Genomic DNA, 21,595 nt, shown 5'->3' with positions numbered 1-21,595 from the left:
ATCGATACGCCTTCGTGTGTGGGTATTTGTGCAGCCTCGTGTGATGCAGCCGCATGAATGAAACTTGCCCTGTAAAAAACCTCAATGTTATAAATATACTAGCCTATAGCCCGTCCAAGGACGGGTGTATTGCAGTTAATCTGAAATATTCAATCAAAAATAATGACCCGCTCATGATTATTCTTTGGGTCTTTATGTAAAGTAACTGAGATAGGTTGAAGGAAAATAACAAAAAACTATGACATTTCGATCACAACACAAGTGATCGTCATCAGGGGGGGGGAGAGCGCCTGGGTGCCCAGAGGCCACGCCCCCGGCTGCCCAGAGGCCACGCCCCCGGCTGCCCAGAGGCCACGCCCCCGGGTGCCCAGAGGCCACGCCCCCGGCTGCACCGATCGGGCCACTGGGGTCCGCCCTGCGCCTTGTGGCGGGGGGGGGTCCCCGCGACAGAAACCGAGAGACCTCATCCGCCAGCGGGATCCTCGCACTCGCACAGGTGAAGCCCGAACACACCCACTCACCCACACGGGTCGTGAGACACACACACACACGGGGCGTGATACTCACACACACACGGGGCGTGAGACTCACACACACACACGGGGCGTGGAGACTTTCACTCACGAAGTGAGAGAGACTCTCACGCAGGGGAGAGAGGCCTTCACACGGCGCGAGCTTCACGAGGTGAGATTCCTCACACACGCGGTGAGCCTCACACGGGGGTGATGAGATTCGTTCACTTCGCACCAGGCGAGCCTCGCTCACACCGCTGCGTGCCGCGTGGCAGCCCGCCCTCCCGCCCGCGCGGCGACTCGCGCTGAGCCGCCGGGAGGCTGCGCCGTGCTGATGATTCCCGCAAGGTGGAGCCCATTGCGCTCGCGAGTAATCGACGACGACGACGTTGTTGTTGTGAACGCCCAAGAGGCCGCCGCCGTGCCGCCGCCGTGCCGTCACCGCGCTGCACAAACTCCCGGCGTGGACTCCCGGATCCGGATTCTCGGGCTCCCGGGCTGCAGACTCCGCCTTAGTCCGGAGTGGAGTCCATGCTCCGGGTATTCACGCTCCGGGTCTTAGTTGCGACCGGCGCCGTCGCTGCTGCAGAAGGCTGCAAGCCACGTTGGGCTGTTGTCGTTGTACTGTACTACGTTGAACTTCTTTCGCACCGCACCCAGCCAACCGCGCTCATCGATTAGCGCGATCTGCTTTGCGACGGGAGCGAGCCTCCCGCGGTGTTTTGATTTCCCGTCGTTTGCGACACGAACACGCGTTTACATCGCAACAAGTCGCCCAGTGATGTATCGTCGCCAACGTTACGCGTCGGTTGCCTGCCACTGAACCGGTTACCGGCCACTGAACCGGTTACCGCTCCCTGACTTTCGGAACCGTGTCATCGATACCTGATCGATTCACCGGTTGTCGTTTTAACAACGCCCTCGTTACGCAACTCGATTGTTGCCAGGGCTGTTGTTGTTTAACCTGCTCGAGTCGCCCTGCCAGCTGCACGTGACTTGCATTCGCCTTGTGCCCGTGTGCTGATGTTGTTTACGCGCTTTCTTTTAACTCGCTCTGCTGTTGTCGTATCCTCAAATCGTGTAACTCCATTTTAAGCCACTTCCCTATGTAGTGTCGACTGCAAACGTGGTATAGTTATGTCATACTGATGACAATACGATATTCTATCATTAAAAATTGTAAACCGGCTTGGGTCTAATTGTCCACGCTCGACTGACGGCTGTAAAGGCCCACTGGCCCTAACGTTGTGGCAAGCTTCGGGGCCACTTTCTGGATTCGTGGAGTTCTGCTATTACGAGAAGGGTACATTTGATCAAAGCGTGCTTAAAACAAAGTTTTTTAAAATGTTACTTATTTACGCATACACACATTTACATCCCAGCAATAGTCCAGTGATTTAATAGGAATGTTACGCGCAATTTACCCATGAAAGCATCGCGCTGAGTCTGACGACTCTCCTTCAAGAGGGTCCTGCCAAAGGTTTCCCAGTGTGAGGACAATCGAAGAATATTAGCGGTGATTTACATTAATTTTCCCCCCGTGAAACACTCAACTTTTATCTTAAACTGTGTATTGCCCGTGCCCGTAAGTTGGAAAGTTTATCCACATCATGGTGTGACATTTGACGACGCGTTAGGTAACGCACTTGGTTAGATACATCAGTACGTGGTATTACTATATGACCCTGCTTTTTCCCTCGTGGTCTCATTCCCTCTGTCTCTCTCCGTGGTCTCGCAGCTCCAAGCCACAGTTGCTGATGGCCTCTGCGACGCGCATCGCCCTGCTGGGGGCCACGGGCCTCACTGGCCAGCGCCTCATGGCTCAGGCCCTGCAGCAGGGACACCACGTGACCGCCATCGTGCGCTCTCCCAGCAAAGTGCAAATCCAACATGAGAATCTCAAGGTGAGGTTTTGGGCCCTCCCAGGGAGGCACAGGGGGGGTTGCCTAACTCATATTCTTGGTTCTTTCGGTAAAGTCACGTTGAAGGGAAATAATAAAATAATAAAAATAAAACAATAAAATTATCACGACGTTTCGATTGCAACACAAGCAATCATCAGGTGGGAAAACCACAGCAAAAAAAATGTTCTTGCTGTGGTTTTCACACCTGATGACGATTTCTTGTGTTGCAATCGTTTTATGTTTATTATTTTATTATTTCCCTTCTACGTGACTTTACCGAAAGAACCAAGAATATGAATCTCTGCAGTCACGAAAGCTTTAAATCTAAAAGTTGCCTAACTCGTCAAGGATAGTTACCTTCTGGCTTGTAATACGATGTGTTTCGCTTATTGCGTGATTTATCGCCGCGATTTCAGGTGATCCAGGGAGATGTTTTCTCGACGGAGAGCCTGAAGGATGCGTTGGTTGGTCACGACGCGGTCATGTCCTGTTTGGGCTTCACTCCGCAAGAGGTCACAGCTTACGGCGACTCCGCTAAAGCCATCGTGGATGCCATGAGGCAGGCCGGGGTCGGCCGCTTCATAGCCATGACAGCCTGGTATACGGATGGTGAGTACTGAGGAACTCTAAAAAACAAACTCGCATGTTGGTGCCATGTTGTTTATATGAAGTGCGGTGGTGGAGAGTGGCTGACACACACCCCTGAGGGGGCCCACCAGGATCAAAACATCTCCCTGTGTAAACCACTACGGGGCAGCACAGGAAAACCTCGCTGAACTCGGTCTCATAGAGCGCGGTGCTTCGCCTATAAACGTTGACTTGCTCAGGTCTGTTTTCCGGAATAGGGGGGGGGTGGTGACGTTTCGGCTAGATGCAATTTGACATTGCTAAGATTGTTGTTAGGCTTGCGAGAGGTGGAGAGTGCTGCATCTTTAGGAAAGCTACTCTGCGCTGAGTGAATCGACTGCGATAACGATTTAATTACCATGTATGCTTTTATTTATTTAATGTATGGCTTTTGTGTAACACACATTCAATACGCTCACACACGAAGCAAATGTTCCCGCACGTTCCCCGCATGCATCTTGCCGTCCAGTCGTTGGGAGATTCATGTGTCGGGGGCAAGCGTCGGGCTGCCAATTCAGTGTCGGGGGCAAGAGTTGGGCATGAGTGTCGCAGTACGGAAAGAGTAACGGAGATAGGGGTTTTGTGTCGAGGTGAAATTTCAAAACAAAGTGTACACACACAAGAAACTGACAGCGCCGCAGCATCCTTTGGCACAATAACAAGGGCGGAAATCTTGTGGAAGGAGTTCAAGAGGGAGGGGAATTTTCCAGGAACGTATTCAACTTTCTTGTTGGCCCTAATCCAGCAGTATAAATTTCACATTCTTATGTCCACTGCCCAACTGTTGAAAGGGTGTCCACAGGTTGGCATGCCACAAAGTGGTACTCATTTTATTGATCCCAGAGGAATGGATTTGGTTGTTTTTTTGGCTGGGATTGATCTCATGACCAGGTTATCACGAATCAAGCTCAATTACATTGTCACCTGACCTGACACATTCACATAATCAGATGTACAGGATTGCATTAATAACGTATGTTTTCAAAAATCTCATGACTGCAATGAAACAAATGAAAAAGGTGTGTTAGTTTAACCCCTGCCAATTAAAAAATTGATGAATAAAATATCCATGCACAGGTAAAGCACACCCATAGTTACAATGTTGTATCAGTTTCCTTTGGTGAATCAGAGTTGGGCCTCCGATGAGCACGGTTGGCTATGTATGGTGCGAAAAAAGTTCATACAATAATGGTGTTTTTTTTTTTGCACAACAGTCGATTCCCAGGCCAATGCTCCTCGGTTTGTTCGTTGGATTCTGCTGCCCATGATCAGACCGATCCTTGCCAGCATGCGTGTCATGGAGCAGTTCCTGTGCACCGAGTGCTCTGACATCAACTACACCGTCGTCCGTCCACCGGGCCTGAAAAACGAGCCACCGACGGGTACGTGTGCGTCCTTATCGTCCTTACGAAACTGCCTTTTAAGGAGGGTCCCGCCAAGGTTATGCAGTGAGGGGGCGATGTGGCCGTGAATGGTGCCAATTGAGTAATTTGCAGGCAATCTTTCAGCGTTGGAATGTTTGGACAACACTGGTTACCCCGCATCTCCGATTAACACGGTTGGCTACGTATGGCGCAAAAGAAGTTCAACATACGTACAGAATAGGGGCAGGACAAACTCCATACAGAAAAGGCGCCGAGTCAAGAATCAAACCCGTTTTGCTGTGAGGCACCGTATGCTTTACGCGTTTGTGAGAATGTGCACGTTTGTGCGTCTCTGCCTTGTCCCGCTGTGCTCCCCACTGCCAGACAAGGAGATCGAGGTGGTGGAGGGGATGTTCGTGCCCGTGCAGGACTCCGGCTGGCTGGGCACCAAGGGCTCCCAGGTGTCCCGTGGGGACGTGGCGCGATTCATGCTGCAAGTCCTCACCTCGCACACCTGGGACCGCAAAGAGGTGGCCATGACGGTCCTGTAGGCCCTCTGGCCTTGCCGGGCAGTGGATCTGTATAGAACCAAACCCCAAATGCAGCCAAATACCAACGTGTCTTTCTTGAAAGCCATTTTTAGTGAAATATTAAGCTGTATTTGGCAGAGAGGAAATATAATTTTCTCTTTTTTGTAATTAATGCTGCTGCCGCATCAAAATGATCTTGCCTCATTCAATATAACATGAAAATATATATATATCGTGGGGAAACGTAATTGTGATATAAAAGGACGTAATGTGGGGTTGTATATAATTTGTATCTGCCTTTACAAATGACCCGTTCCAAAAGGGATAGAACACAAGCGTATGGTTGCAGTGCAGACGATGAAACGTTCCCAATGCTGCCCCTTATCTCGAGACCCGTGGGGGGCACGGTGGTGGAGTGTGCGTAGACTGCACAGGCGGCACCGAGGCATGCAGTTTGAATCATTCATGTTCGACGTTCCTTTAAATTGTAGCACTTTTAAACACACGAGAGCACGTAATAAGAACGTGGTGTGTCTCGGTGAACGTTGCCCGCTGTGACATATCCATCAGAGACGTGGCCCTTAACCAATATAAACAGAACATGTGCTGAAAAGTGAGCAGACAAACACGGCGAGGTGTAAGGCAGTACAGCAAGTCCCCGAGTTGCGGAAGATTCGATGTTTGGAAAACCGATTTTATGGAAATGCTCCCAAAAATCATGTTTAAGAAAAATGGATATGCGTAAATTGTAGCGTTAGTTACGTAAGTGCAAATACTGCAACGCGGTGAGGTTGCGGATGAATACCAAAACGCCGCCTTCACCGAGCCCAAGCTTCACTCGGATTAAGGTAGATGGAATTTTTGTAGTGTCATGTAATTATTTTGTACCATTACCTAATTGTTTGTTTTCTATGCTTAGAACTATCTTTCCCCCCCCCCATGTTTCTATTGCTAGTTTTCTTCATTTTAAGTTTATTTCAGGAGTTATTTACTGTGTGTACTGTGTGTATGTTTAGACGAGCCTACTCCACCTTTGTCTTTGTGTGCATGTATATGTGTGTGTATGTGTGTGTATGTGTGGCGGAGTGGTTAGTGCGCTGCGCTACAAACCTGGTGACCCGACTTCGATTCCCGCTCACAGCTAACACCAGTGACAATCTGAACTGGTCCTGGGCCTCGCCTAGGTCGACTCAGCCTCAAATGAGTACCTGGTGCGATGTGTAAAAATATTGCCACTAGGGAGACCAAGGCGGCCAGGCGTGGTGCTTGCCACCCACCCCCTCGTGTGCCGTTCCGGCCTTCATAGGTGCTCGCTAACAGCACTTGTCCCAGCAATCTGTGAAGGCTACACGGGGGTGTTTGTGTATGTATGAACAAACATTCGGAAGTGACTGCTTTCTGTTAACAATTTTTAAAATGTTTCGTGGTATTCATGAACAATTGGATGCAGTATGTGTTAGGGTATACGATGAAATTAAAGAATCACAGGCAATGTAAAGTGTATGTACAGCGATACGATATAAGGTAGCGATAGAAAACAGACGACAGCGTGAATCAGTATTGAGAGAAAACGACCTCGTAATCGGGAATAAGAGTCACAACTATTTCCGGCTTTGGGGTTTTATCTTGATTTTGGGGAAAAATTGTTCAGTTTCCGACATGTGGAATATTCGGGTTACGGATAGTTCTAACCCTTCCATAACCTGGGGATTGCCTGCACTTGGAATTGCACTGAGAAACAGGAAGGAGAACCCGTGGTTTATAGAACATAATGCAAGTTAGACTCACATGGAGAGAGAGGGAAAGTGAGTGGGCTTGGGCAGGACATGTCACACCTGGCAGGGACGGTGGACGGTGGTTAAGACTAACACTGGAGTGGCAACCAGAGGAGGAAACTCGCCCGAGAGGAGCTTCTGCCGTGGCCACGGAGAGATTACATCGGCTCGTGCACAGGTTCTACGTGGATTGTGTGGCCTCCATCGTGTGAGAGCTGGTGAAGGCCTGGGAACCCTTCGTCCATGCATTGGTTATGTTTGGTGACTTTTGAGCAAAGTTCTTTGTGCTCATGGCAAGGCAGTGTCAGGATGCTTTTGTTTTTTGTTTTCACTTGTACGAGCTTCAAGAAAAGCAATGCCGTCCTTATCCAGGGATGCCGCCACTTTGGCGAGATGTTAACTACCTCGCCTGGTATACAGGAGGCCGTGGGCTCGATCGTGACCCTGACGCCTGCTGTATATTTGGAGTTTGCATGTTCTCCCCATGGTCGCATGGATTTTTCTCCGTGTCCTCCGGTTTTTCCCTCCACATATAGAAACAAGCGTAGAGATTATTTGGCTGCTATACATTTCCACATGATAAACCACTTCATTGAGCTATAATTTTTTGCCAGCTCGCTTCCGAAAAAGAGCTATATAGCTGAGTGGGCCTTATCTCGTCAAATAAAAAAATATTTTAGTTTAGTAACTTGCACGATACCGTGACATTCTTTTGTTGCGAACAAAAATGTAATTTAAATGACATTGTGAAATATTGAGCAATTTTACTCAGGTTTTAAGGGACTAAATATATAATGGAACTTTTCGGATCTCGAAGTTACCCATATGGACATGCAACCAAAGTAATGTGGTGTTGTCTAGAATAGGTCTCCTTTTGTGATTCATGTAGGAATGATGTATGACGACAATCACGACTCAATTAATCCTCACACTTTGACCACGTCTAGAAGTGAACAAGCGGCATCAGCAGCAGTCGGTTGGTACTGCTCGTTCTATACCGTTGGTCACACGTGACATTCGGTTCGGTCACAAAAGCATCCCACAAATGTCTACTCCGTGCTCGATGCCAAATTAGCGTGTGGTGATTGTGCACGTTTCCACGCTCCCGATTCTCGGGTTTACTCTGCAAAGAAGAATAACAACACCAGTTGACACTGCTGATTGTGGACAATTTGGTCATGCCTGAGAAGGGTGTGCTTGGATGCTCTCCAGTCTGGATGGTGGGTGCAGGGGGGCTGCAAATGAAACCTCGTCTCATCATCAGTGTCATCAGAACGCCTCGGCGAGTTAACAAAAGCAGCATGGTGCCTAAAGTCACGTGCATGCCTATCAACCTTTTACATTTTGTAACCGTCTTCGTATCTCTGCATTCATTACATTCATCGTGTGGACATGCCCGATCTAAACACCGAGCATCAGATTCCTCTGTTGCCATCATGCTTTACACATGATTGTTTTGTGACATGCATAATGAATAAATATAATCTCATAATTGGTGTGTTGATGGAGTAGGTTAAGTTCATCATTTGGATGAGATTGGCCACATGTGACTTAATCATATTCAGGCAGCCTTGTTTTGTGGCTATACAGTGGAAATTGGACATAAGCACACAATCACAGTTCTGTTATAAGCAACACATTCTTACATTACACTGGTAGGGGAGGGAAACTTCTCATACAAGCACACTTTGCATATAAGCACGGTCCTTGCTCCAAAGGGGTGTGCTTATATCCAACTAATAGTGTATTTAGGTTTGGGTCAAGTGATTTTGTTGGCGGGATGAATGTGTGACAATGTCATGGCAACATGGTGGGGTGGTTGAGTGACCTTGTGACTGAGCCTGGCTAGTAGCTGGACCTGGCTGGTGGCTGAGCCTGGCTAGTGGTTGGTTGTATGTCTTCTTTGAGCGTTAACCCTAAGAAGCCACCCGTGCATTCTTTTATATATAGACAATCGAACTAAATATGAAAACTTGTCACACTTTTTATAAATTGGTTGCCCACGTCGAGAGTCCAATGCAAACTTCATGTTAATTTCTGAGCAAAAATGCATCTACTTAATCAAGAAAATGCCCTAAAAATATATACTTGAGTTAAAAGTCATACCCACCTGCTAAATGAAGGTTCTTCCATACTGAATGAAATATAAGCACTGTATAAAGCTGGTGGGGTTACATAAACAACATTCTACAAATCGACATCAATTGCAATTTATTCGTGGATCACTTTTCACAGAGGCTGCAGATGCTTCAGGCATGGGACTCAAACGTGCATGTTTCAAGCGAGCATGGTGGCCAACAGGATTGTCACACAGGTCACAACGCCCAAAAAGAGCACAGCAAGACGGTGTCGATTCAGCCTGCAGCAACTCATGGGCTAGGGCCTCCAATCTGAAAACAGACCACAAGCTGTAGGCACTGGAGCCCATCGCAGATCAGTGGTCCTCAATGCAGTGCCTATAAATGCGGACGGCATCTCGGAAACCCTCGGTTCTTACCTTGGAATCCAAAAGAGGGGGGCCGCGGAATTCAGGTGATGGCAGCTAATCCTGCCCACAGCCACCTCCACTCAACGAAGCGACTGGAGGAATCTGATGAGCTATGAAGCTCTTTTTCACATGTCCAGTAGGGGCGGGTCAGAAGCGGCTGTTGGTGTTGCCCCCTTAGCAACAAAGAGCTCTAGTTTAGTTCGAGGCATTAAGGGATCTAGCAGCCAAGCTCATTAAAAAAACACATCGTCCCACACCGTAGGGCCACGCAGGGCTGGTACAAGTGTGTGGGCCAAACCCTGGGCCACGGTGATGGGACTCATTCAGGAATTATTTGATTCTGCTGCCCCTTTAGTTCCGCTCATACGCACGGGCACATGAACACACGGGCCACAGCACTGCTGAGGCACATTTGCCACCATTTCAAGGCCTTGCCAACCAGTTGGGCATCATGTGCTTACATGATTGAGTTTGATTAAGTTATTGGCAGTATCTAGTCAGGGCATGTGTTGTTTGCTGGTCGATTTGGTACAGTATATACAGTGTAATAACAAAATCAAAAAAAGACAAACTGTATTTCTGCAATTGCTCTTGGAAAATCACGTTACATGAGGGTCTCGTTTTTCCCCAAGGCCGGTATAATTTCCGCAATAATTTCGAACCACAAAAAAAACCCCGATTTGAGAGCCAACCTCCTTTCAGACAAGACGGCGAATTTTCAAGAAGCCACCACTGATGAGGCCGATGAGGCGCTCCCATCGTCTCCGCGGGCCCTCGGTGGGCAATGCGATGACGGCCAGCCCTAGGTGGCCTCCGCTGGCTGGAAGGCGGCCGGGCGGACCTTCATGCGCGCGGCGCGGTACGAGTACCACCAGCCGCGCCACGTGTACCACACGATGCCATTGTCCGTGCCTGCCGAGTAGGGCCCTCCGAGGTGGTACACGCCGTTCAAATTCGCTCCGTGGCATCTGGAGGAGAGAGAGAGAAGCGGCGGGTTTTCGAGATGCCGTCGCCCACCTGCCCATCCGATTCTAGTCATGGCAAGAGCAGAGGGCAGAGGAGCGTCACGGCAACAAGCAGAGCGCACGGGGCAGCTAAAACGTAGCAAGTTGGCACAGTGGAGGTGACACTTCACATGATAGCCTCGAGGTGCACCGTGCCTGACACAAGCACCCTGGTGACATCATCGCCATTTAGTGACGAATAGCGGTTGTTGTCATGCTATAAAACTTACGGTACCTAAATCGTACTTTTAAAAAATCCTACCTTCAGTAAACCCACCTGATAGGCTTGAATTAAACTAAACTAAACAAACTATTTTTTTTCTACCAGGTAGGGCCCACTGAGCTATATAGCTCTTTGTCAGAAGTGACCTGGACACAAATGATAGCTCAACGAAGTAGCTTATCACGTGGAAATGTATAGCAGCCAAATACGCTAAATGCGTGAAGTTTCTACATGTGGACGGCAAAAACCGGAGGACCCGGAGAAAAACCCAGGCGACCACGGAGAGAACAGGCAAACTCCAAATGTACACGTGTTAGGGTCGAGATGGAACCCACGACCTCCTGTATAACAGGCGATGGAATTAACATCTCGCCACTGCAACAGCGGAGGACAGAGGAGCGATGTTCATGGCAACGAGCAGAGCGCCGGGCGGCTTAAATGACGCAAGTTGACACACTGGAGGTGACTGGTGGTGCATCTACCAGATATCTCAGTTAACCCATAACGCCTGTGCCTGTCCCGTGACCTGCGGGCGTGCATTCGACACTTCACATCAAGGTGCATCTACCCTGGCACAACCACCCTGGTGACATCACAGCCATTGAGTGACGAACGGCGGTTGTTGCTGTCATGTTATAGAACTTACGGTATCTAAGTCGCACTCTCCTGAAAAGCCTGAATGAATGTTTCAACAGAATCAACACAACTCCCCCAACTCTGGACTGTCCACTGCACAGTCCAGTATTATGATTCTGCTAATGAATCTCAATATTACCTGCAGAAGGCCCTGTCAATCATAAAAGCTGAGATTTTCCTTTGCTCTGAGTTTCAGTAAAATTCGCTTATTTTCAATAAACTTGTTTGTGATTGTGCAAGTTTACCGAAGCAGCAGCGCTATACTTTAAAACGGGCCTGACACGCTCGGTGGGACATTTAAAATGGGACCCTACATTTCTCAAAATGATGGGATTCACACGTGTTTATGGGTGAGCGTAAATTGTAGAAACACCTCCGCATGCTGGGTTATATGCTTTGGCAACGTTCAATTGTGCATTTGTTTTCCTTGCCCGAATTATAAATAAGTGTGCCCATTTCACATTGCTTCTCAGCGTACGTATGTGTGTTGAACTTATTTCACACCTTACGTGGCCAACCATGCTAATTGGAGGTGCGGAGGAAGGACAACAAACTCAATACAACTCGGAGGCGCGAGGAGGAACCACGGACAAGTTGAACTAGTGCCAACAACTGCCCAAATTCTGCGGTCCTCTATATATTAAGGTGTTATCGGTGTTATGCGGGAGGAAACCGGAACACCTGAAAGAAACCACGCGTGCAGTGGGAAACACGATCCCGTACATATGTAACAAGTAGAGTTTATTGCTGTACTGGCGTCTCCTGGCAAGCCAGAGAAATAGGACCTTGACGCCTATGGCATCCACACTATGGCATCCTCTCGCTGCTGGTTCCAGTGCTGCTGGACGACAGGCCACGGGCATAGCCACCTTGCGCCCGGTCAAAATCCACGCAAAAAGATACTGCTCGGAGGCCACGTGGCCGTGTCCCGTTGCGCGAAGCCCTACGAAAATGTGATGAATCGCGCATCGCGGTGCAGCGCGCGTTCGCGTTTCGCGGGGGGAGAGCTTCGAGTTCTTCTGTTCGGGGCAGCTGCTCTGGGGCACGCGTGCCAGACGTGCGTGCGTGCGTGCATTGCTGCTCGCGCGGCGCACCTGTTGAACCACCAGCCGGCCGTGTCCTCGCGGGCGCACTGCCCCTCCTCGTAGCGGTCGCTGTCGCGGTCGCGCGTGCTGAAGGACATCCCGTTGAGGTCGGCCCACCAGCGCGTCTCGGGGTGGAAGCCGCCCGACAGAGCGTCCCCCGCCGTGCCGCCGCTGTAGGCGCCAAACGTCAGCTGGTATTTTGCCTGCAGACAGAGGGGGGAGGGGGGGGGGGCCTCGGTTCAACACGACGTACGCCTTAAAATCACGTGCACTGGGCCAGTCATACCCGAATAAAGTTTCGGCATTCATTTCCATCAAGGCTATGCAGAAACTTCAAATCAAAAGAAAATACTCTGCGGTGCTGGAGGAGATTTGTCTGCGATTCCTCTACGATAACCCCGGGGTATGCCGCTGCTGCTGCTGGAGTGCAGGAGCACCCACAGGACTAGAACGTGCCCAACACCCACACACTGCTGATCGATCTCATTTATTGAGGTAATTGGAATAACTGTCTCAAGTGCGGTGAGCTGATGAGTCTGGTTACCAATGATTGCAACAACAAAAACATTCGTGACATTAAATTTGGCTCTGCACTTAATTTGCGACAATTCCAGCTTCCCGCCGACAGCACGATCGTGGTCAAATTTGGGGGGGAAATTACATGGAATTAAAACATCTCCTAACATAGCACTGTCATGGAAATGTTCATGGTGATCACCAATGTGCACGACTCCGGTAACTCGGTTATGCTGTGATCGTGAGCGAGTGACTGTGACGCACGCTGCCATTTACAGCAGTTTGTGTCCGCACTCAAATGGGCAATTGAGTATTAAGTTATTGGTCTATTTTATCCTTTCATTAGCAGAATCTTTAAAAGAAATACATTTTCGAAAGCAAACATCCACAGATATGGCAAAAACTTGAAGAAGGAACAAAAAATGTACGCACGTCACAAACTTCCAACAAATGAATGCTCACAAATGCTTTGGACAGTGGTTACGACGACGTGGCGTTTTGTGCTCCTCCGGTCGGACCTACTTTCTCATCTGCGACCTGGAACCTCTGGTACTGAGCGTCGCGCTGATCGCCGTCCCAGTCGGTGAGGTCCACCTTCAGGATGTAGTCACCTGCAGGGCAGCACAGCAGCGCTCAGCCCTTGCCCGCTCCCAGCCCCAGGCACACGCGGCAGACAGCCCAGCGGCAAGCCCGCACGAGGAGGCCCGAGACAAAGTGAGATGGGCGCATTCGTGTCCCCATGAAGCCCGTGGCCTCGTCTTGTCTAGTTTCCCCGCCACTCGCTGTCCACGTGCTCACCCCTTCCCTCCGTACGGCCCCTGGAGGGGACGCCTTCGCAGGACATACATCGAAGGCGCATCTGACGGGGGTGGTGGTTTGGAAGTGATGTTAAAAAAAAAACTTCATTCTCCGAGGTCACTTGCAGAGATCTCAGAGGTAGCTCTTTGACATCCGCTGCCGTGGTCCGCTTGCTAACACCGCTCTGTGTGAGCTCGGAATGGAACCTGCATTTCGTGGCACGTGACATCAAGAAACTCATTTTGGATCAAAATTTGGGAAACGTTACAATTGACAATCTGGGGTCAGATTAGTCTGTGCCTAATATTTGATGGTAGTTGTAAAACTAACGATGGCTCCTATAATGCTACAACTGTGGGGTTTACCTGGTTCAATGCCCATGACACAAGCTGCCAGTGAGATATGACATTGATAGGGCTTCTTAAGCTCGTGGACAATATATCCGTCAGGGAACAATGAATAACATGACCAGCAGGGCACTAGCAGTGCTTGGAGCGATCACCTACCTTGAATGGTGAGTTGGTGTATTTTTTCATTGCCCAGCCAGTATTCGCTGTTGTCAGTCTTGAAGTTCCCAAATCCATCCTTGTATTCCTTCCATGCTCTGCAATGAAAAGCAAGAGAAGCGGTTATGTGTATATGTTCTATGAATGTGTTGAACTTTTTTCGCACCGTACATAGCCAGCCGCGCTAATCGGAGGTGTGGGGAGGAATGATAACAAACTAAATACAAACAGAAGTTCTAAACAATTTATTTTTCAATTTATATTTTAAAGTGCACAGCTCCAGTGGCTTCTGAATATCGGAAGGAAGAACGTTCCAGACGGCCGCAGAAGCGCATCTGAAAGCGCCACGCGGTGAGCGTCTTTGTATCTCATGAAACATGAACGTGCACTATAACCATGGCACAGTATGTAAACTTAGTGGCCGCGCGCCGTGGCTCTGGCTCGTACTTTGAGCGCACTGCGATAAAAAAAAACCGGTGACCCGAGTTCGATTCCCGATCACGGCTAACGTCAGTGTCGAGTGATATTGGAACTGCTGCTCGAGTCCCTTTACCAACCCGCAACCACCATGGCTGACAATGTGTGGCAAGACCATCCAGCAGTGAGTTGACAACGGATTGATAGCTGTTCTTATGATTCGTGTCTTAAAAAAAGAACATTACATACACTTTGCTGTGCAGATGCTGGCTGTCACCATAGCCATGATGAATTTCCACTGCTAATGATGCAGCACATCAACACTCAATTGGCCATGGAGAACAATTTGGCTCTCATCATTATGACTGCCATTGTTACCTTGGTGGCATTTTCAGTGATGACCTCTTGACCTTGACATAATATTTTTTTATATATTATATTTTGTATATGACCAGGTAAAGCCCACTGAGCTATGTCGCTCTTTTTCAGAAGCGATCTGGCCACAAATGATAGCCCAACGAAGTGGCTTGTCACGTGGACATTTATTGCAGACACATACTCTTCAACTCGTGACGTTGATTCTAAATGTGGAGGGTAAACACCGGAGGACCTGGAGAAAAATCGACGCGGCCACGGGGAGAGAGAGAACATGCAAACTCCGAATATACAGCAGCAGACGTGAGGGTCGGGATCGAACCCACAACCTCTTGTATACCAGGCGAGGGAGTCAACATCTCGCCATCCGTGGTGCCGGTGTTTCTACGCGGCGAGTGTGGCCGCTGTGCCCGTCCCGGCACGAGTGCGCCGGGAGCCACCTGTTGAAGTCCACGGCGCCGTCGGTTCGACGCTGGAGCACGGTCCAGCCGCCCCCGTCGGACATGTCGCAGTAAGCGGTGAAGGCGTCCGGCGCGCTGCGCGGGCGCACGCGGTAGTAGCCGCTCCGCACGCGGCCCGCGTTGAACGCCTCCGCGCAGTCTGCGGCACGGCAAGCACGGGCCCCTCGCGCTCTCAGCCGCGCTCACCACCACCACGACCACCACGACACCAAAGCCCTGTCTGGCTCGTTCAATTAGCGCTGCAACGATTATTCAATTAGCTTACGAGTCCCCCCCCCTCTTCCCTCCGCTCCCTCCACTTTCTTAAGTTCTTCTTCCTTCACCTTCCCATATAAGAGGACAACGAGCTCCCCGCTCTCGGGGTCCCCACTCGGGGCAGCAGCAAGCTCAATCTCCCCCCTTCTCTAAACTCGGGTGCACAGCGTTGGCGACTCGCGGAGTTTCTGTCTCGCCCCTCGCCACGTCGCGGCTTGTGCTCTGTGCCGGGCTCCTACTGAAGTAAAATGTACAATTTTTGTTGTAAGTTGCTCACAAGTAATCACATAGCACTTGAGTGTAATGTCCAGTCAAGTTTGTTCCGCGTGTTATTACATTGCTGGTTCTATCCTTGCGTGCGGCAGGAATACGTGTAGGAGCTCGATGCCAATGTCGATGTCTGCTGGCGACCACGAGAGGGCTTCAGCAGAGAGAGACTTGGTGTCGTTTTGCTGTTCCTCCTCCTCCACTGAAGGAGCGCAGGCCACAGTGGTTTAGAATATGGTCCATAGTTTGAGTTGTGTAGCCACAATCGCACGATTGTGTCTTGAGTGTTTAACTTTCTACGTGTGAGAGACTGAGGGCCATGGTTTACGTGCGATTTGGCATGAGGGTGTTTGACCTCACTCTGAACGCACACGCTCGTGATGGCTGCCGCACCACTTTGGCATTCTCACAACTTCACTCAAAAACGATCGTGGCCGAGCACAGGGGCACACGTCACCACGTGCGGAATTTTATGAAAATGTTTTTTCATTCAAGCTAATTCTCCAAATTTGCCAATGGTACCAGCACGCACAGCGTCACAAACACCAGCGCGTGAAGTGGTCACCGCCACCCTTCACTCGAGGGGGCACAATAAATGATCCGTGGTGCTTTGACTCCCAAGCCCCTGTGACGATCGCAGAGGAGGAGGGGGGGCGGGCAGGCAGGCGGGCGGTACGCACCGGCGTACTCCCCCTGGGAGCCGAAAGCGGACGCCGACCGCGGCGGCGGCTGTGGTGGTGGCGCCGTCCTGGCGGCGCGCTCCTGCAGCAGGGCGTGCGCGCGGGCGTGCGCCTCCCCGAGCGCGCGCTCCAGCGCCGTCACCTGCCCGCGGAGTCGCCGCACCTCGGAGTCGTCGCACGGCCCCGGCTCCCACTCGCCGCCCTCCTCGGCAGACAAAGACAAAGATCCCCCGTGTCGCCTTCAAAGACTGTTGGGGGCGAGTGCTGTCAGCGAGCAGCAGCTATGAAGGCTACCGCACTGTGGCACACGAGGGGGTTGGGTGGCCAGCACCACACCCGGCGGCCTTTGTCTCCCCAGTGACGATGTTTACACACCGCGCCAGGTACTGCTCATTTGAGACTGAGTCGGCCTAGGGGGGGCCCAAGACCGGTTCCGATAATGGCACCGGTGTTGCCGTGAGCGGGAATCGAACTGCGGTCACCGGGTTCGTAGTGCAGCAGCGCACTAACCGCTGCACCACCGCTCACGGCCAGCGACACTTACACGCGGAGTTGGAAAAAACGCGTCGGCGGCGACGATTCTTGAGCGTCGTCAGAAAACCGCGACCGCATCGCACCCTTGGCGGTGGTGGAGGAGGGTGGAGCGATTCTCGCACGCGCTCCTCCTCGTCACCATGCACGTTTCGCAGCGAGTGTCCCAGATTGGACCGAGTCCCACGGGGTAGTAGGCTCGCTCCGTACGCGAGTGGCGAGCGTGCCGACAAACGGTGCGCACCTTCCGTAGCCACTGATCGGCCGTGAGGTTTTTCAGGGAGATGGGCAGACATGTTTATTTTTTATGAATTTTATTAAATCACTTTTGTGGAATTTCCAGCTTAATGCCGAAATTTTGCTAAAATGTAAAAAACAAATAGTTTCCTTAAATGTGGCTGTTTTCCCAGTGACGATTCAGAGATATGGGGTTTCTGCTAATATGTCCATGTGTGTTGGTTCTATGGCATATGCTTTTAGCAGCATTTATGCAGTTTCAGTATTAATATTCAATGCAGGTATGACATCCCCCTGCCATTTAGCTGAATATTAAACTAAAAAGTATTTTAGTTGCTCCGAAAAGGTCGTATGTACTTGGGCACATTATATTACCCACAACTCCAATGGATGGCATAACTGCTGATGGGTTTGATGGGTATGGTTAACATCCTATAAAAACGAAGCATATTAGACCGAGAACCCTACGTTAATATGTAATGCTGAACTTATTTCGCACCGTACATAGCCAATAGTGCCAATTGCAGGTGCGGGGAAGGACAACAAACTAAACACAAAAAGTAGTCCTTAACAAATGAGTAATAGAGACGTTCCTGGCAGTATGGCAGGGCCAAAATCCAAATGATGCTCAAGACTTGACTTTCAATTTGGATTACCACGTCTGCTTAAACTCCTCGTTTCAAAAGGGACGTTGGTGCATCAGAGCATGTTGGTGAGCCTGCCCTGTGCTCCAGTCGTCATGGTTACCGTGTGAAGATGCTGTCCACGCGACACAGCGATCAGCACCAGCAGCAGCGACATCGACCGCAGGCCGGTCATGTCTCCGGGTGCCCTGCATGCGACCACACATCGTCGCTCGATCATTCCCTCAGTACGGCAAGACGGTCGAAGGCCACCCACGAGGCTTGCACGAGGGCATTGTGATGACGTCTCACATTCCATTGTGACATCACTGTGCTGACAGTGTTCGTTGCACGTGGTGCATCTCCGCGCCTGTGGACCAGAGTCCCCTCTGTAACACGGTCAGCACTGACAGCGTGTGGCGATGCTGCGGAAGAGGCCTGGAAAAGAGCCGTTTCAATGCTGCGACTCACCACGGAGGTCGGCCGAGTGTGTCGATTGATTTGATTGGCACTCACAATGACGCAATTGTAAGCTAGACTGCCGAGACCCTCTTCCGCAACTACATCGCATCTCCACTCGGCTTCTGCAAATCTCTACGGCCTCCCAAAATTCCTCACTTTCTACCAGATCATCCAAAACGTCACCGCCACACCCGTCATCCGCACCCACGAGCACATCACTCCAACAGTCCAATCCCTCCCACCGGCTCCCGTATCGCATCCATGACAAGATTGATCTCAGCCTTCAAGATCCTCCCGGGACTGGCGCCTGCCTGCCATCTCCCTCTGCTCCCCCTGCCGAGGTTCTATCCACTCCGCCAAACAGGTGTGGACAGTACGCACGTGGAACTTCTTGCTCGCCGTATGTAGCCAACCGTGCTAATCGGAGGCGCTGGGGGAAGGACAACCAAGGCCTTCTGTGAAAGCCTCCAGTCAACCTGCACTCGCTGGGAGGTCACGCTTCCGCTGCTACCCGCGTCGGTGGGAATTCTCCAGGCTCGAGGCCTTCCTCGTTTCCTCCGCCTGCCTGCGACCTCCTTGTCTATGTTCATGAATACAGTGCAGGGGATATATACGGCACGTGCCTAATTGTTACCCGAGATGTGCATGTCCCACTGGTTTGTGTAACACATTGTGATGCGATTGCATTGAGACCCCGTGTAAATAACGCATTGTACCCTTTTGCTTTGCTTGAAAGTTTAAGGTTTTAGTCAATGTGCTCGCCATGTTTCTCCGGACACGGCCGGTGGTGGAGAGTGGACCTTGTGGGCCTCTTGCGGGAGCTGCGCTTAAACTTAAACTATTTATTTTTTAACATTGGAAATAAACTTTTTTTTCCCCAAGGTAAACCCCACTGAGCTATGTAGCTTTTTTTTAAAGGCGCGACCTTGCTATCACAAATGATAGCTCAACGAAGCGGCTCATCACGTGGAAGTTTATAAGCAACATCCAAATACTCTGAACTCGTTATTCTAAATGTCGAGGGGAAAACCGGAGGACCCGGAGAACAACCAACGCGACCACGGAGAGAGTGACATGCACACTCCAAATATACAGCAGGCGTCAGGGTCGGGATTTAACCCACGACCTCCTGTAGACCAGCCGAGGTAGTCAACATCTCGCCACTGTGGTGCCCTGTTGAGCTCATGAAGCCTTTCCTCTGTACACCCGGTCAGGATGCACCCACAAGACAAACCTCCATCAACGTTCTGTGCTCAAATGTAACAATTTGGTATTCTGAATAAAATGTATGTGGACCTTTATTTCAGTAAACATAAAAAGCTCAAACTCTCTGTAAGAGAATATTTATTTATCTCAACCATCAGTGGCTCTGCTGAGCACTAACATCAGTCTTTACCAGCGAGATATATGAACGACTGTATTACAAGTACAAGCAGGGGCTGCCCTAGACTAGCTGCCAACATCTGACGCCCGAGGCGAACGACGCAATAGGCGCCCCCACCAGCAAACCCCGAGGGCAGATCTCGGCTGAGGTTTTTTGGTAAACTGGGAAACATTTTGCCCCTATTTTTCCTTTCATTTTTTAAAAATATATATTGTCTCAACAGAGGCATGATTATTCGGTTTGTCCGTCCCTCTGTCCAAACAATACATTCTCAGAAATGTTAAGAAATGAATTATAATTAATATTCCTTCTGTACGCGCACGAGAAATTAAATAATTACATCTTGGTAATTTGTATTTCTATTTGTTTCTATATTTCCACCTAACTTGGCGCCCTCGGCGACCGCCTACATAGTTCGCCTGCATGGACGAGCCGCGCCTGTGCACAAGATAATCCAGCACGGCACTCGAGTGGGCACTCAGCCGGCATGATAACGCACAGCAATCCTATTTCTCTATAATCCTATTGCTCGACATGCTTTTAGGATTTGCATAATCGAAATGTATTGCCGAGTCCTCTTCACGTTGCAACCCAAGTGCGATATTTTATTGAAGAGTTATATAAGCTCCATAAGAGAGGTTTTCTTTTTTGTTTAGATCGCGTAAATATAAATGTGTTAAACCCACCACCACCCGACACAACCGATTAGTAAGGTTAGTCACTTAAACAAATTTGTTACAAGTTCAGCACACCGGTGTGTTGGAGAGTAACTCACAACATTTACAATTCTAGTACCGTGACAACAACCAGCATCATCAGGCGATAGCCAGAATTCGTGGAGAATCCCTCCTGTTTCACGAAAGCCGACACGTGTTCAACGCTGTAAGCTGTCTGTCCGTAGTCCCTCCAAATGCGTGAATTCTCAAAGAACGTCTCCGCCTCTCAGCGATCGTGAGCGGCTGTGGGGCCGCCGTGGGCTGTACCTCACGGAGCGGGGTGCGACTTCTGCTGAGCTGGAGGAAGAGGAGCAGCGCCCCGGCCGTTGCTCTCCGATGTGACCACAATCGCCCGAATAAACAGCGAGGCCCAGATCTCCCCCCCAGAGCAGCGTTAATAAAAACTTGTTTGGCCCCGCCAATCACTCGGCCAATGCGAACATTTCCACCGGACCACCCAGCCTCCCCCCCCACTCCCCTGGTGATGAAACGCATTCACTACTCCTCTCTCGCTCTGGACACCAGGAATACAAAATGATTCGTGATGGAAACGTAAGAATAGGTTTTACTCTTTTCTGGCAATAAAAACAGGTGTTCAAACACCAAATAGATCCCTTTTGCAAACTTAAACGTTGTTCATGAAAATCATTGCACAGAAAATAAGTGTTTTTTTATTTTCATCGGGGTAGCTTCCCGGAACTTAATTTTGAAATTAAATATCACGAGCAAAATATGAATCCATGTCCGAAACTAAAAGGTATAATACACGTCATTATTAAATCTTGACTTAAAGCTTTCGTGACTCCAGGAATTCATATTATAATAAGGGTTTTCCTATTTTTTCTGGCAACAAAAAAGTGGAAGATCCCTATTATTATATTTTGGTACTGGCAAAGGAGGTCCCATGATGTAGATGCTCACCCCGAGCCCTCATTACTCTGATAATGCATTGTCTTTGAGCTGTACGCCTTTTGGCGTCCTCTCTAGCACCAATTGAGACGAGGCTCAAAAGAAAGCCGTCTCTGGTGTGGACCAATCAGTTTCAAGGACAATGCATATATTATCAGTGTGTTTTTTGTTTGCATTTTGACCACAAGTATTGTGGCTGAGTCGACCTATGGGAGGCCCAGGACCGGTTCAGATAATCGTCACTGTTGTTGGCCGTGAGCAGGAATCGAACCTGGGTCGCCAGGTTAATAGCGCAGCGCACTAACCGCTA

At 49.9% G+C, this 21,595-nt stretch overlaps 2 protein-coding genes across 5 annotated transcripts; one reads left to right on the top strand and one right to left on the bottom strand.

Annotated features, from left to right (window-relative positions):
• The first annotated feature begins 383 nt into the window (after nt 1–383).
• LOC144936089 (flavin reductase (NADPH)-like) lies at nt 384–8,204 on the top strand. 3 transcript variants are annotated; one of them, XM_078862927.1, is made up of 5 exons: nt 384–496; nt 2,251–2,416; nt 2,833–3,025; nt 4,258–4,425; nt 4,792–8,204. In XM_078862927.1, the coding sequence occupies exons 2-5, from the start codon at nt 2,270–2,272 to the stop codon at nt 4,956–4,958; spliced, it is 675 nt and encodes a 224-aa protein (XP_078719053.1). In that variant the 5' UTR covers nt 384–496; nt 2,251–2,269; the 3' UTR covers nt 4,959–8,204. The 3 variants fall into 3 exon arrangements, with proteins under 3 accessions (XP_078719053.1, XP_078719054.1, XP_078719055.1); XM_078862928.1 differs by lacking the exon at nt 384–496 and adding an exon at nt 516–684; XM_078862929.1 differs by lacking the exon at nt 384–496 and adding an exon at nt 2,007–2,028.
• Nucleotides 8,205–9,872: 1,668 nt separating this feature from the next.
• Nucleotides 9,873–20,801, bottom strand: LOC144936088 (fibrinogen-like protein 1). Of its 2 annotated transcripts, none has more exons than XM_078862925.1 (8): nt 20,644–20,801; nt 17,939–18,023; nt 16,424–16,625; nt 15,201–15,360; nt 13,969–14,066; nt 13,187–13,275; nt 12,158–12,351; nt 9,873–10,168 (listed from the first exon to the last, which is right to left on the bottom strand). In XM_078862925.1, the coding sequence occupies exons 2-8, from the start codon at nt 18,008–18,010 to the stop codon at nt 10,003–10,005; spliced, it is 981 nt and encodes a 326-aa protein (XP_078719051.1). In that variant the 5' UTR covers nt 18,011–18,023; nt 20,644–20,801; the 3' UTR covers nt 9,873–10,002. The 2 variants fall into 2 exon arrangements, with proteins under 2 accessions (XP_078719051.1, XP_078719052.1); XM_078862926.1 differs by lacking the exon at nt 20,644–20,801 and adding an exon at nt 20,456–20,552.
• Between the last annotated feature and the right edge of the window lie 794 nt (nt 20,802–21,595).

The sequence above is a fragment of the Lampetra fluviatilis genome, chromosome 15 (genome assembly GCF_964198595.1).
Source record: "Lampetra fluviatilis chromosome 15, kcLamFluv1.1, whole genome shotgun sequence".
In the NCBI taxonomy this organism is placed as follows: Eukaryota; Metazoa; Chordata; class Hyperoartia; order Petromyzontiformes; family Petromyzontidae; genus Lampetra; species Lampetra fluviatilis.
This window is presented reverse-complemented; position numbering and strand designations above follow the sequence as displayed.

Coding starts and splice junctions, on each gene's coding strand:
- LOC144936088 (XM_078862925.1), bottom strand. CDS start 18,010: ATGACCGGCCTGCGGTCGATGTCGCTGCTGCTGGTGCTGATCGCTGTG. Junction 16,626..17,938: donor GTGGACAGCATCTTCACACG/GTAACCATGACG, acceptor TCTGCCGAGGAG/GGCGGCGAGTGGGAGCCGGG. Junction 12,352..13,186: donor TCCAGGTCGCAGATGAGAAA/GTAGGTCCGACC, acceptor CTCTGTCTGCAG/GCAAAATACCAGCTGACGTT.
- LOC144936089 (XM_078862927.1), top strand. CDS start 2,270: ATGGCCTCTGCGACGCGCATCGCCCTGCTGGGGGCCACGGGCCTCACT. Junction 2,417..2,832: donor TCCAACATGAGAATCTCAAG/GTGAGGTTTTGG, acceptor CCGCGATTTCAG/GTGATCCAGGGAGATGTTTT. Junction 3,026..4,257: donor GACAGCCTGGTATACGGATG/GTGAGTACTGAG, acceptor TTTGCACAACAG/TCGATTCCCAGGCCAATGCT.